We start from the raw sequence: 17,150 nt of genomic DNA, 5'->3' as shown, positions 1-17,150 counted from the left end.
TAAATATCTAGGAGTGAAATGGCTGAGTCATATGGCAGGACTGTATTTAACTTTGTAAGAAACTGCCAAACTGTCTTCCAAAGTGGCTGTAATATTTTGCATTACTGCCAGAAATGAATGGGAGTTCCTGTAGCTGCCCATCCTTGTTAACACTTGGTATTGTCAGGTTTTTTTTTTTTTTTTTAGTCACTGTAATAGACGTGTGGTGGTATCTTATTGCTGTTTTAATTTAAAATTCCCTAATGACTTATGATGTTGAGCATCTTTTCATATGCTTATTTGTATCTAAAAATTCACTACCAAACCAAAGGCCATAGAGATTTTCTTTTATGTTACCTTCTAGAAGTTTTACAATTCTGCATTTTGCATTAAATTCTGTGATACCTTTTGAGTTAATTTTTACGAAAAGTGTAAGGTCAGTGTCTAGATTCGTTTTTTAACATGTGAATATCCAATTATTCCAGCACTATTTGTTGAAAAAATCTGTCCTTCTCTGTTGAATTGCCATTGCTTCTCGGTCAAAGATCAGTTGATTATATTTGTGTGGGTCTATTTCTACACTCTTTATTCTGTTCCAATTATCTATTTGTCTATTATTTCACCAGTACTACATTGTCTTGATTATTTTAGTTTAATAGTAAGCCTTCAATTCATGTAATGTCAGTCTTCTGACTTTGCTCTTCAGTATTGTGTTGGCTATTCTGAGTCATTTGCATTTCCATGTAAATTTTAGAGTCGCCTTGTCCATATTCACAAAATAATGTGCTAGAATTTTGATTGATATTCCATTGAATCTGTATGTACATTTGGTAAGAATGGGCATCTTAATATTTGGCCTTCCTATCAATGAAACAGCACCTAACAACAACAACATTCATGAACATGGAATATCTCTGTGAATAGTGTGAGATTTTCAGTTCTTTCATCTGTAATCCTCTGTTATTATACAGGATTCCTATCGATGTGGTGGTAAGATGTGAGAGGAGTGAAAGGAATTCTATGATTGAATCCATTGCCGAAGAGTCAATTCCAACTCATAGCAAACCTATAGGGCAGAGTAGAAGTGCCCCATAGAGTTTCCAAGGAAAGACTGGTAGAATTGAACTCCCAATCTTCTGGTTAGCAGCTGAGCTCTTAACCACTAAGTCACGAGGCCTCCAATTCTATGATTGGGTCTCATTTTTTAATGAGTCGGTGCCCCTGGGTTATGACTTTTACAAGTGCTTCTCAGCTCTCCTCCTCCTCCCTTAGGTGATACAAGAAGGTTAGAAGGTGCTGTTGGATATTTCCTTTCTCCCAAGTCTGTCAGCCTCTGTGAGATTAGTTTTCCTTGAGGATAGGTAGAGAACAGAATGCTGTGGGCCTGTTTCAGAATGGTTATTTTTCCCTGGGTATATTTCAATATGGTTACTTTTCCCTTTTCCTGTTGCAAGTAAGAGGAGATTTTTTCTTTGATCTTTATTCTGAGAAACTGGTGCAGCTCCTAGAGTTAAAACTCATGAAACTTGGGTGGGAGGGTTGCTCCTAAGACTGGACTCCAGGAGTTTTTAACTCTCAGACTAGTCAACAGACAGCCTATAGTAGTTTGTCAATTAAAATTTAAGTGTTCTCATCAGTTTCTGACTCCAGCCTTCTGCACCTTTTTGACTGTAATTCTTTGTGTTCTCCTGTCTCTCCAGTACTTGAGGCATTGGTTTGCCATGTGACCTCAAGTCTCTGCTGGAACTAGGAAGAGTTTAGGTTTTCACTTTCTTCAGTATTTTTCTTGTAAGGATGAGATGAGAGTGATGACTTCCAAGCTCTTTACATGTCCACGTGGAAACCTAATTCTTGATTTTCAAGAATATTGTTTGATTTTCAATTTCTTGATTATAATATATGTTTTCTAACTTGGGAATAACCTTGGAGTGGTAATAAAATATTATAGTAAATGAGAATAAAGAGCTGTGACTTGTTAGGAAAAACGTTTGCAGTATTAAAAATATTTTATTATGTATTACTAAAGGCTCTGAGAAATAAATTAAGTGAAATTGTACTCAGAAGCATTGGTTTACCTTCTCTAATACTTTTTGAGGAAAAAAGGATTTTCTTATTTCAGGAGAGTTCTTTGCAAAATGTCTTGTATTGCACATAATTGGTCAATGTTTATTTTTCTAGTTTTATGCAGCTGATGGGAAACACTACATTTATTTGATCTATTCTTTGATGTTGAGCTAGTATACTTCTATAAAAATACCTAGGCTAAATATTATTCTGCTATATTAAATATATTCCCTACACTCTCCCTTTATAGTCATATCTGGCGTTTCGTTTTTTTTCCAAGTCATTAGTCCTCCATTTCGTTCTTTTTATCAGGGCCTTAAATATCCAGTGAGACCCTAAGGTTTCTCATCTGAACACTAATAAACCATTCCTTTGAAGCTGCTTCAACTACAGTTGCACAGCTAGGACGTCTTAATAAGTATGATGGAGATAATAACAGCCTCGTCATCACCATCATACTAATCCCACTGGTCATACCACAACTTTATCAGACCTCATTGTGTTCTCAGTTCCTTGTAATGGTTAATGAACTAAAATATCCAAAAAAACTAAGTCCCCATTTATCCAGGGATCTCGAAGCACTTTATAAACTTGACATTTATATTGCATTAAAATGCACTTAAACATGATAATCACATGAGGTGACTAAAAAAAAATTTCAAAGGAAGAGGTTAAGGTTAAGCAAGTTATATACTCTTTATTTAACTTAAATAAACGATGGAACATGAGCCAAGTTGCAAGGGAATATTGAAAGATATGGAAAGGAAAGCTATAGAAACTTTCCTATTTCATAACTCTGGTTTCCCTGAAGAGAAGTGTCTGGTGGAGGAATATCAAAGAGGGGGAATGTTTTCTATCACCCTTGAGAATAATAGCAGTAAAAAAGGAGTTGGCAAGAGCACTCTTGTGCTTGGGAGATTTATAGAAAGGCTCCTAAAGAACCGACATGGGTACTGAGCAATTCTGTTGATGACATGGTACAATCTGAAGGGCCGAAGGCGGTACTGTTCTGCAAAAATACATCTTCTTCATCAATAGACTAATCAAAGCACCCAAAATTCCTTCATTTGAAATGCAGTACTTTGTTTTGTAATGCATTTTTAATCTTTTAGAGTGCAGGCTCCACAAATACCAATTAGGGAAACGGCATATGTCAGAATGCCATGGAAACTTTTGCTTAAATATGGGTTCCTGGGCCTCATTTTCAAGAGCTTCTGAAAATGGGCATTGGAAATCTGTGTTTTTCAAAGACTCTCCAGGTGTGCTTGATGTGCAGCCAAGTTAGGGAACCATTGTTATCTCCTGTTAAAAAGCCATCACATTTGGGATTAAGGCACTAATCATTTAAGCCATTAATAACTTGTACTTTAGAAAAAAATAGTTTAAATGCAATTGATAGTAAGATGCTTGTGTGGGAAAGACTCCAAAAGAGAAAAAGCAGGGCAAGAAATAGGCAGTGGCCCCAATACCAACATCAATAGCTTCACGGCTATGCCTCAGGCTTGTCCTAATAAATCCATCAATTTAATGTAACAATAATTGGCTGAGTGCTTAGGAAATTTACCATGTGCCAAGTATTATTCCAAGTGCTTTGAAAATAAAATATTAATTTATTTAATCTTCATAACAACCCTATGCTATTGGTACTATTATTTTTCCCGTTTTACTGAGCGGAAATCAAGGCTAAGAGAGGTGAAGCCATTTGTCCGAGGTCACACAGCTATTAAGTGGCTGATCTCCGTAGTTCCCAACACCTACCGCATAGTGTTGACCTTCAGCTGCGTTAGATGGTGTGCTAGGCCCTGAGGAATCAAAGACAAATGGCTCCCAGGGAATTTATAGACTAATGAAAAACACCTGGGAAATCAGGCTGCTGCCATCTGTACTTTAGGAGGAGAGGAAGAACTGGATCTTGCCTAAGCAACTCTTAGTTGACTTTCCATACTTATCATCATCATCATTCACCATCTTTGCAAGAACTTAATGCTTGGCTTACAAGTGGCTTTCCCTTGATGTCTGGTGTTTTTGTCAGGAAAAAAAAATAAGAAAACTTGAAAATATGTTCAATTTAGAGTGAAGTCAGTCTTACTTCATTTTTAAATAGAATGTAACCGGATGTTGGTCGTGATGATTCTAGAGATTCTCACTTTGGAGACCCTGTTCTCACGGGGAAAGGAAAACTCTTAGAGGAATCAGTGCAGTCATCGATTTTATTCTTATAAATCCATCCTTAGTTTGCAAATGAGCCTAGAGTTGCAGCTGCAGGTGAGAAAGCGCCCATTTAAGAGAAGTGCTTTGCAGACCCCAACTTTAAAGTATCAGCAGCTGTGGGAAATTGTGTTTTGCACACTCCTTCTTCTGCCTGTGGATTCTGTGAGATAATTTACAAGAATTTATAAGCAAACAAGTTGTTTTTGTTTATTAATATCAATTTTCAGTATTTGAGAAAGATACATTTTTTTTTCTGAGTTTCTCCTCTTTCCTTAACTAGACTCTATTTTCTTGAATAATTCAGCAGATTCTATTTAATTGGCATCCTGATAAATGGTATGACCTCTTAATTGGGAAGACTTCCAGATAAAAAGATTTACTTTAATGCTTTTCAATTACTTTAAACTATTGTCACGATAGAACAACTTACTAGTTTAAATAGAGGGAAAAAAATCCCAGCTTGTTACTAATGTGCTAAAATTTGTTTATAGCAGTTTATAGGAATGAATTAATGTTGCTCATGTAGAATTTTGCCTTTTAACCTCTGGGGTTTTGTTCTATTCTAATGGCAATCAAAGTGGTAGTATCTGATAATTATTTTAATGTTTCTTAATTATTTAGCTTGTAATGATTACAACATATCTACTGTATCTTTATACTGAAAAAGTCACTGTGTTTCTGATTTTTGGTGTTCTGGAACTGTTGCCGTCTCTATGATAGTTATGTAAATGAGAAGAATTTTTAAATTAAAGTATGTAAAAATGCTGAAAGAACTTGTGTGTGGCTTTACTAATATGGGACATATTAGAATCAAATTATTTTGATTCTCATTTTTCAGTTATGAGACATGAAGCAGAGAGTGGATAAATAAACTTCCAATGGTGATTCTGGAAGTGATATTTCAAAGCCAGAATCCTAAACCATGCTTTCAGATTCCTGATCCCACCTACTTAATTAGTATTGTATGATGCCTTCCTCCCTGGAAGGAGGAGGATGTATGGTATAGCTGTATGTGTATTATATGAAGTTCTTGATATAGGCACATTTGACTTAGTGATGAAACAGATGTTTCTTATAGGCAATCCAGTTTTTCTCTGTGGGAAATATTATACCTTCTTTTGTATTTACCAATGATTTATTTCAATTTTCTCCTGTAGGTACAGACCATGAGTAGAGTGGTACATTTTGGTTTTGGTCATGATGATTTGTAAATCTTGAGACAATAGTCAAAATTCTCCAATTTCTTCGTAGTTTGTGGAATGGAATATGTGTTGTATTTAAAAGGACTTTAGCTGAAATGATAGAAGGATTATAGCTTTTAGAGTCAACTTAGGTCAAGTTTCCATTCCTCGTTTTGCCACCTATCAGTTTTAACATGTTGCACAAGTCTCTCTCTCTCTGTCCTTGCTTGTAAGAAATGCTGGTGGTGCAGTGGTTAATGCACTCAGCTGCTAACCAAAAGGTCAGCAGTTCAAATCCACCAGCTGCCCCACAGAAGAAAGATGTGACAGAAAGATATGGTGTCCAAGATTACAGCCTTGGACACCCTATGGGGCAGTTCTACTGTGTCCTATAGTGTTGCTATGAGTTGGAATCAACTCAACAGCAATGGGTCTTTGGGTCCTTGCGTGTAAGTGAAACAAAGCTTTCTAGTTCATAGGAATATCTTTAGGAAGACTGAATGAGATAGCACGTAAAACTCTGAGCAAAATGTCTGTCACTTACAAAGTAGGTACTGAATAAATGTTAACTTCTTTTACCTTCCCTGGCTGCCCTGATGCTTTATTTTAAACTTTGGTTACTGATAGTTTTACTTAACTGCTATGAAATCTGAGGGCAACTGAAACTGTCAGTCTAATTCATGGGAGTCAGTTATCTTCACAAGTTGTCTTCACGAGTGGTATTTCAGGCCCCAAATATGTGGCATACATGTATGTGTAAGACAGTTAAAACAGAAGGAATCTTATTTGACTATTATTTTACTAATTATTGCACCTATCTCTGGCTGTGATGGGGTGCCTTATTTCAATTATTTATAACTATATTTAAAGTAAACTTTTCCCAATTGCTGATAGGATAAAGTGTAGCTTCACACCTGGCCCAATCGAATCCTTGCATATTACTTCATGCTTTGTTCATATGTTTCTAATCTCAACATCATCTTCAATTTTTCAGAATTAGACTGCCAGGTCCTTCTTCCTAGTCTGTCTTAGTCTGAAGCTCTGCTGAAACCTGTCTACCATGAGTAACCCTGCTGGTATTTGAAATCTTGGTGCCATAGCTTCCAGCATCAGAGCACCACACAAGCCATCACAGTATGACAAACTGACAGAGGAGTGGTGGAAAGAGTGTTTAAGGTGTCTCATTCTTGGCATACCCAGCAAGATGTACAGAAGGGTAAGAGACCCACGGAAAAGTGTCTCCCATAGAAGAATGAACCTCAGACTGGCCAATTAGAGAGAAAACTACTGCAAATAATGTTCATGTTATATCTTTTTTTGCCAAGGACCCAACCCCCATACATATTATATGTGTGGGCAAGTTATTTATGTGCGCGTGTTATTTGTGGAAAAAGTATGTTATTTTCTCAAATGACTGCAGGCAGTCCATATAGAGGGAAAGCTATTTTCTCTTTCCCATGAAATTAGAACCTGGAAAAATGTCATGATTCAGTTTCTGCAACTGTCTTGTATTTACAAAGGAATAGCGAGTCTGAGAATGGAGCAAACATGGCAGAATCAGAGATGAGAAATGGAGACTGAAACAAAAGGTCCTGGTGACAGTGTGACTTCTAGATCAAGTGCACCCTGAAGCCAAATCTTCCTTAAGGTTTTTCAGTTATCTGCCTCAGCTGGGTTTTCAGTCATCTGTAACCAAAAGGGTTCTGACCAACTTGGCGGACATCATGACAGCCCAGTAGAGGAGGTGCTACTCTCCTGATCTCATAGGTGGGCAAAATGCGCATTATGGAGATTAATTTTGCCCGGTATTTCCCAACAAATAAAGCAGAGTCAAGTCTGTCTGATAGCAAACTCCATGCTCTGAACACCTAACCCATTAGTTCTCAAACTTTAGTGTACTTTAAAATCACCAGGACTCACTCCGAACCTCATGAATCAAAATCTCCATGGTGAGGCAAATAGAATACGCATTTTTATAAGTGCCCAGGTGATGCTGACATGGAGCTTATGGCCCACTCATTGAGAAAGTTTGCCTTAAAAGAAGATGTGATTTCAAAGATACTGCTGCCTGACGTTTTAATACCGTCAAAACCAAAATCCCACTGCCGTCCAGTCGACTCCAACTCATAAAGACCCTACAGGACAGAGTAGAACTGCCCCATAGAGTTTCCAAGGAGCCCCTGGCGGATTCAAACTGCCGACCTCTTGGGTAGCACTTAACCACTACGCCACCAGGGTTTCCTTTAATACTGTATCTTTATTAAAAAGCTTGCTTCTGAAAGAGTAACAATGTGAAGCCTTGTCAGTTATGTGAAGTACAAGCCAAAGGAAATTCCTTTCAGGGAAGAGCTCCATTGGGAGCAGTGGGACTATTCATAAGTCACAAGGCCCAGAGCTGGGGGAGGAAGGGAAGAGTGATACCCTAAAAACATAAAGAAAATAACACCAGTATTCATTGCAGTACTATTCACAATAGCCAAAAGGTGGAAACAATCTAAATGTCCATCAACAGATGAATGGGCAAACAAAATATGATATGTACAACCAATGGAATATTACTCAGCTGTAAAGAGAAACGAATTCTTACAACATGCATGAACCTTACAAACATGCTGAGCAAAGTCAGTCACAAAAGGACAAATATTAGATGATTCCACTTAGATGAAACAGACAAATGTATAGAGATCAAAACTTCCTAGTGCTTAATAGGGGTGAGAAAAAGGAGAAGCTGGGGGCCGTTGCTTAGGGGGCACTGCGTTTCTACTAATGGTGGTGGAATAATTTGGAAAAGGGTAGCGGTAATGGCTGCACTACACAATGAATGTAGTCATGGTCACTAAATTGAGCATGTAAAAACCATTGAATTGTTTCTTACATATATTTTTGCCACACACACAAAAAAAAATTCAGGAAAGCCATTTTAAAAAAAGGTAAGGAAGAAGAAGGATGCTCACTTGAAGTTCTATCTCGCCCATCTTTGCCTAAGAAGTTCTTTTTTGTGAAATTAGTTAATTAGTTTTTTTTTTTTTTTCCAATGTTAGGTCCTGACAGGGTTTGTATAAAGGTAGACTCATGAGTTTTTTGAAAAAGCTTACAGGCATCTGCTTGATTTGCTAGTTACAGTGGCCCATTGGACATGAAGGACAATGTTTAATTTAATTATTGACTTTGAATAGACATTTTGGCACTGTTAATAACATTTTTTTTTAATAACATTAGCTAGATTAATGAATTGTTCCAGGGTTACAGAGACAGAAGGAACACAGCGAGAGTTACCGGTCATCAGTATTTGGACAGCCTTCCCCAGAATACTCACGTAAGCCACACGTGCTATTGAGAAAAACGTTCCTGCTTGCCTCTCATGTCTTGGATTTCTCCCTCTCTTTTTTAAAAAGTTTAAATGGAGAATTAGTTGTCTTTTGAGACACACTTTTCATTGTAAAAATCAAAACTATTTCTGTACATAATATTCTATAGTTTTTTCAATAACATGCCTGCCTCCAAGTAGAATCTACCACATGGTAAGTCTTTCTTACAGCTGGGAGTGCTTGGAGTCTTCGCCTGTAACATGTAGGTACTGAGGAGATGTAGGTGCTGAGCATGTAGGTGCTGAGGAGAAGGCTAGAGTTAGCCTCCCCTGCAGAGGTAGCATGTTAGCTCATAGTATTCACCATTCTCATTTCCTTTTATACTCTCTGCCCACTCAAAATTGAAGCGTTGGATCCATTGCACTAACAGAAATATTTATTTTTAAAGTTTAATTTCATGATCATTCCATAGAGTTTTGTTATCATGCCTGTAGTCTCAGTCTCAAATGCATATAATTTTTCCAGCTTTTGGCTAATTATATTGACTTTATGTTTCGACAAAAAGTTTATTATCAACATGACAATCTTACCCCAATATTTTGATTTAAAATTATATCTCCATTTTTGATGATGTTCGCTCTCTCCCCAACAGTTTGACAAGCAGATATTTTAATATGTTAGATTGAACTGGTTACCTTCTGTTCACAGGTCTCAGCTCTGTCAATGTTTCAGTGAGAATTCCTAAACTACATAAAAGAAACACCTCCCTTTTCTTTACAGCCGAAATCAGGAGCTAGACTATATCTGATTATCCTTAACACAACCCTTTCATGGCTGTGCTCACTATAATACCCTGTCTCCAGATATTTGACAAAATAATAAATGATAACTTACAGCGTTATCTCTGTACTCAGTTGCTCTGAGTGATGGCACAGTATTGGACCTGTCTGCCTTCTTCGAAAGCCAACTAACAGAAATTTTAAATGAAAAGCAAGATATCTACCAGAATATGTGGAAGAGACTCTCATTAGCTCCAAGGTGTATGGTGCAACAAGACAGCAGCATGGACTCTGCAGTACTGTGTTTTTTAAGCACATACCACTGTAACATTTATGTAAACATGTATCAAGAATTTCAGTTGAGCATGTGACCTCCCTGATGTACGGGGCATTGGAATAAAAACCATAATGAACAAGACATGCAAACACAACTCCACCATCAAAGTGTTTTTTAGAAGATTAATATAAATATCACATCTCTATTATCTGTTTCAAGTAAGTTGGAAGGAATACCACAATTCTTAAAAAATGTATCTTCTGTAATATACTCCAGGAGAACTCCTTGCATTTTTTCCCTCAGACCAAAACCCTGCATTTACCATTTTGTACCATGGTCAGGGCTAAAATGGGTAAGGCAATAAAGGTTTTCAAATATCATCCTTTTTTGTGGGTACTGTGTGAGGGAGGAGATAACCTGGGAAATATTACCCTGGAAAGGCAGAGGTCACTTGTAAAAGAGATAATAGTTCAGAGACACTCAACTGGCACATTTTAATTTCCTTCTTAAGTCATGTTTCATTTCAGTCTCTTACTCTGAAATGAGGTTCATCTCCTTAGAGTAGGAGAGGGCTCATCTTCAATTTCTAGGCAAGGCAGGAAGGCTTGGAATTCAGGTGAGAGGAGAGGCAGAGCATCTGCATGGCAAGGCTAAAACTGAAGGACTTAACTTGTTTTTCCTCTAGCATAAAGGGGGTATAGCATGTATGGATAGTCCCTGGGTGGTACAAATAGTTAATGCACTTGGCTGCTATCCAGAATGTTGGAGGTTCGAATCCACCCTTGGAAGAAAACCCTGGCAATCTACTTCTGAAAAAAGCATCCATTGAAAACCCTATGGAGCACAGTTCTACTCTGAAGTGCCTAGGGTCACCATGATTCAGAACTGACCCCACAGCAACTGGTACTGGTGGGGTATGTGGAATATTTTAATAAGTGAGGATGACAAAGGTAAAAAAGGATTTAAAAGACCAGGGGCAGAGCCACAGAAAAAAAGAAGGCACGGTTAGACATAGGGGATCCTGAGGGTCACTAGTCTAGAGCCATCCTGGGTCCCCTCTAGTCACTAGATCAAGAGGTTTACCACAGGGGCCACCTCGGCAGATGGAGGTTGCTCCTTGGCAGAGGTTGGAGTAGGCTACCAGGCTGTTAGGCTGTTTGAGGGCCATGGCAGACTGTGAGAAGACTGCAGCCTATGGGAGCCAAGGTGTGGCCCTCACCAACCTGAAAGATCAGATCATGGGCTCTGGCAGCTGCAGATTTCAACAGATTGCAGCCAGGAAACATCCAGGTGGACAAATGACTTGGCCAGCTCCAGAGAGCAAAGCACAGAGAAGACCCCTTTCCCAAAGCCCGCCCCCACCCCTTCACTAAACCACTGCTGTAGGGTCTAGGATGCATAAAGCCTCTTCCTAACATTCACTCTAAAGCCATTTCAGGGCATGATGGCAAGAGGCCAGCTGCAAAGCTGTCCGAACTTGTTTAAATAAAATTTTGAAAATTTCTGGAAATGGCTATTTAAATTATCAGCTCATTTGTATGTTTTGAACATGTATTGAATTTTTCCTTTCAGCTCATCAACTGGAAGGAGTTTGGAATAATGTTCAGATTAGTTAAAACCAAAACAACAAAACATGTTTTCTATGCACATCTAAGTCATGAGTTAATTACCTTGCTATAGCTTTTAAAAATAATAAAAAGACTAAAGTCCAGCTCCCCTCAGTCATATTGATTATTGAGTCGGAATATATAGAACTATAAATCTTAGAGCTACAGGGTACCTGAAGGCATTTGAAACTCCCAGCCCCCACTCAGGTTCTGGAAATACCACTATTGCCTGTTAGAAAAATACTCCTCTAGGACCTTCTTAACCCTTCCAAGGATGGGAATAGCCATCCCTGAACAAACGATAAAAATGTCTTATTTTATGTTGCAACCCGATTCTTCTATTTCTGGTAACCACTGCCCACTGATATACATTTAGGAGACTTTCTTTTTCTCTCATTTACATCCTCAGGATGTAAATCAGCAATTACTAGGCTCCCACAACAAAGTCTGAAGTCCTAAATGAAGGCAGACAGTAATCTAATCTGTGAGAGATTGAGATACCATCTAGTTAGTTTAGTGAAAATAAAAAGCCATAGAGAATGCAACCCAGTGCATCACTTCCTATTCTCATTTTTTTTTTTTTTTACATTTGATTGTTTTAGGTGAATGTTTACACAGAAATTTAGTTTCCATGACATTGGTTGCCTCCCTCCCCCCGCAATGTGTCCCCACTCTCCCCATATCCACTCTGCCTTCCCCATTTCCCATCAGTCCAATTTCCCTCCTCCTCCTTGCCTTCTCATCTTTGCTTTTGGGCAAATGTTGCCTGTTTGGTCTCCTATAGCTGATTGTTCTAAGAAGCACATTCCTCACGGGTATTATTTATTTTATAGACCAAGCTTTTATTTGGCTGAAAAGTGACCTCAGGAAGCGACTTCATTTCCAGGTTAAAAGGAAGTCTTAGGGCAATAGTCCTGGGGTTTTCTCCAGTCTCCAGCAGTCGAGTTTGGTCTTTTTTATGAATTTGAGTTCTGTTCTATATTTTTCTCCCATTCTAACCAGGACCTTCTATTGTGTTCCTGGTTAGGGCGGCTGGTAGCGGTAGCTGGGCACCGTCTAGTTCTGGTCTCAGCTGGTGGTGGCTGTGGTCCCTGCGGGCCATTAGTCCTGTGGACTAATTGCTTCCTTGAATTTTTGCTTTCTTTCACTCTCCTTTGCTCCAGACAGGAAGAGACCAACAGTTGTATCTTAGATGGCCACATGTAATCTTTTAAGACCCCAGACACTTCTCACTAAACTAGGATGTAGAACACTATCTTCATGAACTATGTTATGCCAGTTGACCTAGATGTCCCGAGGCTATGATCCTTAGCCACTTCTCATTCATTCTGACTCAATTTCTTTTATTCTTTCAGCTAAGGTTTTTGTTTTTTAAACAATTCAAAGTGTAATTGCAATTTTGGTAAAATTTCCGAAGGTAACCTGAAACCTCTCTTCTTAAAATGTAAGTGAAACACAAGGCAACCCAGCCAGTGCTTGTGTGTGTGTGTTTTAAGTAAAGTCCAAATCCCAAAGTCAGACAGCTTGCAACAGCATTATACATCTGTTTATTTAGTTAATATCACAATGATGACAACTGGTTAGGAACGCTAGAGTGGTACCCTCTTAAGAGAATAATGATCAAGACTTTGATTTGTAAATTTCACTGTTCTTAACCATTAGAAACTGATTTTCCAAAGGAGTAATAATAACAATATATATTTAGGGACAGATCTAAACTTTCTGATTTATGAGCAAAAGTATATTTGCTCATTGGTTTAAACAAAACATTAGGGATATTTTAACTCTTGGTTACTGCTTTCAGGAAAGCAAAATGTTCTTGAAGCAAATATACACAAAACGTCTTTTCAGGTAGTGCTTTCAACCACTGTGTACCATGTCAATGAGAGAACCTGAGATCCCCAGATTTAGTATCTCCTGATCTTTGTAATACACTCTGGCTTACGTAAACAGTCAACCAACAAATATGTATTTAGTGCCTACTATGTGTTTTTTTATGTACAAGCCAGCATACTAAAGCAATACAGGAAATACAAAAAAGTAAAATTATTGGTCCTTGCCTTACTCAGACTTCCAATGCAGTTGGTGACATCACACATAGACAAAAATTACTCCTTTTTTAAAGTCCACAAAAGAAGTGACAATGTTAACTAGATTGCACGTTAGAAAGATCTCTGCTGGAACCTAGAGAAAGAAGGGACATAAGTAGGGCCATCCTCAGCAGCATTCAAAATCTGTGTCTGAATTAGATTTCTCAGCTCCAAGTTCAAGTGCTGCTTGAACTCTTGAATGTGCAAGTGTTCCAGCCAGCCTCACATCTGTTACTCTTAGTGGCTGTATTTGGCAATTGTTTCATGAAATCATGACAATGGAGCAAGATAAATATATATATACACACATACATATATGATATGTGCATATATTATATATATTTTTAAAACCTCTGCTCAAATCATACAGGGTGATCTTTAAAGCCAGGAGTTCAAGACTCTCCACACTGCATGGGAAGGAGGCTAACCCACATTATTATTTATTTGTCATTATTATATAACAAACAGACTACACTAAAAAAAAAGTTGAAAAATACCCAAACTCCACTTGACACAGGCAAAAATTGAAAAGTTACAAGAAAGGATAAGAAAAGAGGTTCCAGCAAATTAAAACTTTTGAGGCGTCCTGGGGAGACTGTTTTCCCCCACTCCCATCTCCACCCTCACCCCCTCATTCTTCCATTGTCCTGGAGAACCGGTACGGTTAGGTGAATCCAGAAAAGGAAAAGAGAGACATATTTTCAAACACCGCAAATAAATAAATAAATATGTTAAACAATAACTTATTAGGCACCGCTTGAAAGGCAGCAACCTTCTGGGGCCAGGCAGGCCGCGCTCTGGAGCCTGCAGGTGTAGGCGACGCGGCCCGGATTGCGGGGGCTCAGGTGTCTCCCTAAATTCCAGCCCGGTGCCGCGTCAACGACTTTAACCAGAGCAGGAAACGGAGTCCTGTTACTCTCAGGGAGGTTCCTCCAAGAGGATGCTTGGGTGAGGGAGAAAGCCGAGCGGAGCTGCAGCAGCGCTCCCGGAGTAGTGCGCCCTGCTCCGCCAGCCTAACGCAGATGTGCCGCCCCGGAGAGCTCAACGCTCGATCTTTGAAACCCAGAGCGCCCGTCTGAACTCGGAGGGAGGATGGTTTCCATTACAAACCGCCCCCCTCAACACACACAGAATCTTCTTTAAAAAAAAAACAAAAAAAGCCTCGGTCGGCTTGTTCTCAGCTCCTTTTTGCTCCAGAGGGGACCTAGGATGGGGACTCAGTCTGGTTTCGAGGCGCGGGACCGATTTTACAAAGCACCTGGCTCCGCTCTGGGTGAGTGGGATTGGTGAGGGGAATCCGGGGAAGGGCGCAGCCCCACCCAAGGGTTAGAAGAAAAGGCCAGCTACCCAGTTTTCTCGAATCCGACTTCCCTTAACGTAGGGCTGCGCAAACCGAGAGCGGTCGTTCCCGCGACTTTGTAAACGCACCAGGCAGAGCCTAGCAGGTGGTCCGGCGAGAGAAGGGGCGCGGCAGGGCGGGGCTGAGGGCGAGCTGCTGACTCACTCCGAGGGAAACCCGCGGAAGTAACCGTGGCTCAGTTTAAACAAACAAATCGCGGCTGGAGGGGCTGACGGTCAGGTGGAGTTGGCAAAGTTAAGAGTTCGTGATCTGCACTTGGCGGGGCGGAAGGAAAGAGCGAAGTTACGGGTGTACACTGCGGGATACAAAGAGTGGTTAGAGCAATGAAGGAAGGTGCCCAAAGTGAGGGACCGAAGAGAATACGGCCCGAAAGCCATCCCAGTTTATAAGCAAAGCTCCACCTTTATCACGCCCGTTTCCTGGGCCCTTCCACCCAAGGCGCGGGGCGTCCCACACAGCACCCTTGCGCCCCCCCCCCAAATACCTCCCAGTCTCGCGCCCAGGCCTCCCTTTTCCCCCACTCCGCTCTGCCCTAAGCGCGGTGCTCCTGAGTAGCCCGGCTCAGAGCGTCGTGATCCGGGAAGTGCAGGTGCCGTTACGGAAGACGCCGGCGGACTCCAGGTTCTCAGGCTGGAAGTCCTCCACGCTATAGGCGCGACTCTTGAGAGCCGTGGCGTAGTAGTCGACAGGCTCCTCGGCGGCGTTGTCCATCCAGCTGAGGCACAGGATGCGTTGGAAAGAGCGCTTGAAGTTGTCCGAGAGGAAGCCATAGAGGATAGGGTTGGCGCAGCTGTTGGCGTAACCAAGGATGACCGAGAGTTGGCTCACCGTGGCGTCGTCCTGTTCCGCGAACACGTTAACCAGCTGCACCACATAGAAAGGCATCCAACAGATGACGAACACCATCACCACCATCATCACCATCAGGGTGATCTTGCGCTCCGAGCGCTTGCGCTGCTGCCAGCCGGCCTTGAGGGCCACCATGCGCATCTTGGCAATGATGAGCACGTAGCACAGGCAGATGGCTCCGACAGGCAGCAGGAAGCCCATAAGGAACGTGTACAGCACGAAGCCCACCAGCCAGCGCTGGGCGGGCTCGGGCATGAGCATGTTGCAGGCCACAGTGCCGTCGCTGTTGGCCGCGGTGCGCGAGAAGACCACGATGGGTAGGATGACAAGCAGCGACAGCACCCACACACCCAGGTTCACCACCTTGGCCACGGTGGGCCGGCGGTAGCGGGCCGCCTTGATGGGGTGCACCACAGCCACATAGCGGTCCACACTGAGGACAGTCAGGCAGTAGATGCTGGTGAACATGTTGACCGCGTCCACGCTGAGCACGAGGCGGCAGAGCAGCGCGCCGAAGGGCCAGTGGCGCAGCAGAGTGGAGGTGACCAGGAAGGGCACGCTGAGCATGAGCAGCTCGTCGGCGATGGCCAGGTTAAGGATGTAAATGTTGGTGGCCGTCTTCATCTTGGCGTAGCGCAGGATCACGTAGATGACCATGGAGTTCCCACACAGCCCCACCAGGCACACCACCGAGTAGATGAAAGAGATGAGAATGGCGCTGCCCTGGCCCTCGCTCAAGGTCCCGTTCTGGGACGCGTTGCGCCCTGGTTCCTCCATGCCGTCCGTGGCGCCGGCCCCGGGGCCCCTGCCGCCGCCTTCGCTGCAGCTGCCGGGGCTAGGGCTAGGAGAGGAAGGAGGAGAGGAGGCGGTGCCATTGGGGAACATCCCAACTGGGGGGGCCGGCGGGGCTGCTGGGGCTGGGGCGCTCTTCCCGGCCGCCTGCGCCCTCCCTCGGCACCCCGGCCACTCGCCCGTAGCTCACTGCTGAGTCGCGGCTTGGGGGAGCGCGCAACCACTGCAGGGAGCGCGGCTCAGACAGGCGCCGGCTGGGCGCATCGCCCAGAGGCTGCCTGCGCGCTGCCGCTCGTCGCTCCGGGGCGCCTGGGCACACGCGAGTGTGGAGAGGGGAGGCCGGGAGTCTGGAGCCAAGAGCTGCACAGCCATTAACTGGCGCGGCTTTGGGCTGGTGAATGATTAATAGGCACCACCAGCTCGTCAGCAGCTACGGAAAGAGGGGGGAGGGGAAGAGGGAAGAGGGCGGCAGAGGTGGATCGCCTCCGCCCGCCTCCAATTTCTTTTTCTTCCCAGTCCTGCTGCTGGGCTCAACTCGAACAGCTGCTTCCCGGCTTGCCCCGCAGCACCCTTCAGAGGGACTGGGCAGTTTCTCTGCCTTCCTGTAGGATGGTGAAAGCCAAGCTTGTAGATACTGTCCCACCCCACCCGGG

The 17,150-nt window shown here is 42.2% G+C and overlaps 1 protein-coding gene across 1 annotated transcript; it reads right to left on the bottom strand.

The window, feature by feature from the left end:
• Window positions 1-15,354: 15,354 nt before the first annotated feature.
• SSTR1 (somatostatin receptor 1) lies at window positions 15,355-16,652 on the bottom strand. The gene has a single exon (XM_049898592.1). The coding sequence runs from the start codon at window positions 16,588-16,590 to the stop codon at window positions 15,418-15,420; it is 1,173 nt and encodes a 390-aa protein (XP_049754549.1). The 5' UTR covers window positions 16,591-16,652; the 3' UTR covers window positions 15,355-15,417.
• Between the last annotated feature and the right edge of the window lie 498 nt (window positions 16,653-17,150).

The sequence above is a fragment of the Elephas maximus genome, chromosome 10 (genome assembly GCF_024166365.1).
Source record: "Elephas maximus indicus isolate mEleMax1 chromosome 10, mEleMax1 primary haplotype, whole genome shotgun sequence".
In the NCBI taxonomy this organism is placed as follows: domain Eukaryota; kingdom Metazoa; phylum Chordata; class Mammalia; order Proboscidea; family Elephantidae; genus Elephas; species Elephas maximus.
Note: the sequence above shows the minus strand (reverse complement) of the source record. Positions and strands in the feature narration are given on the sequence as shown.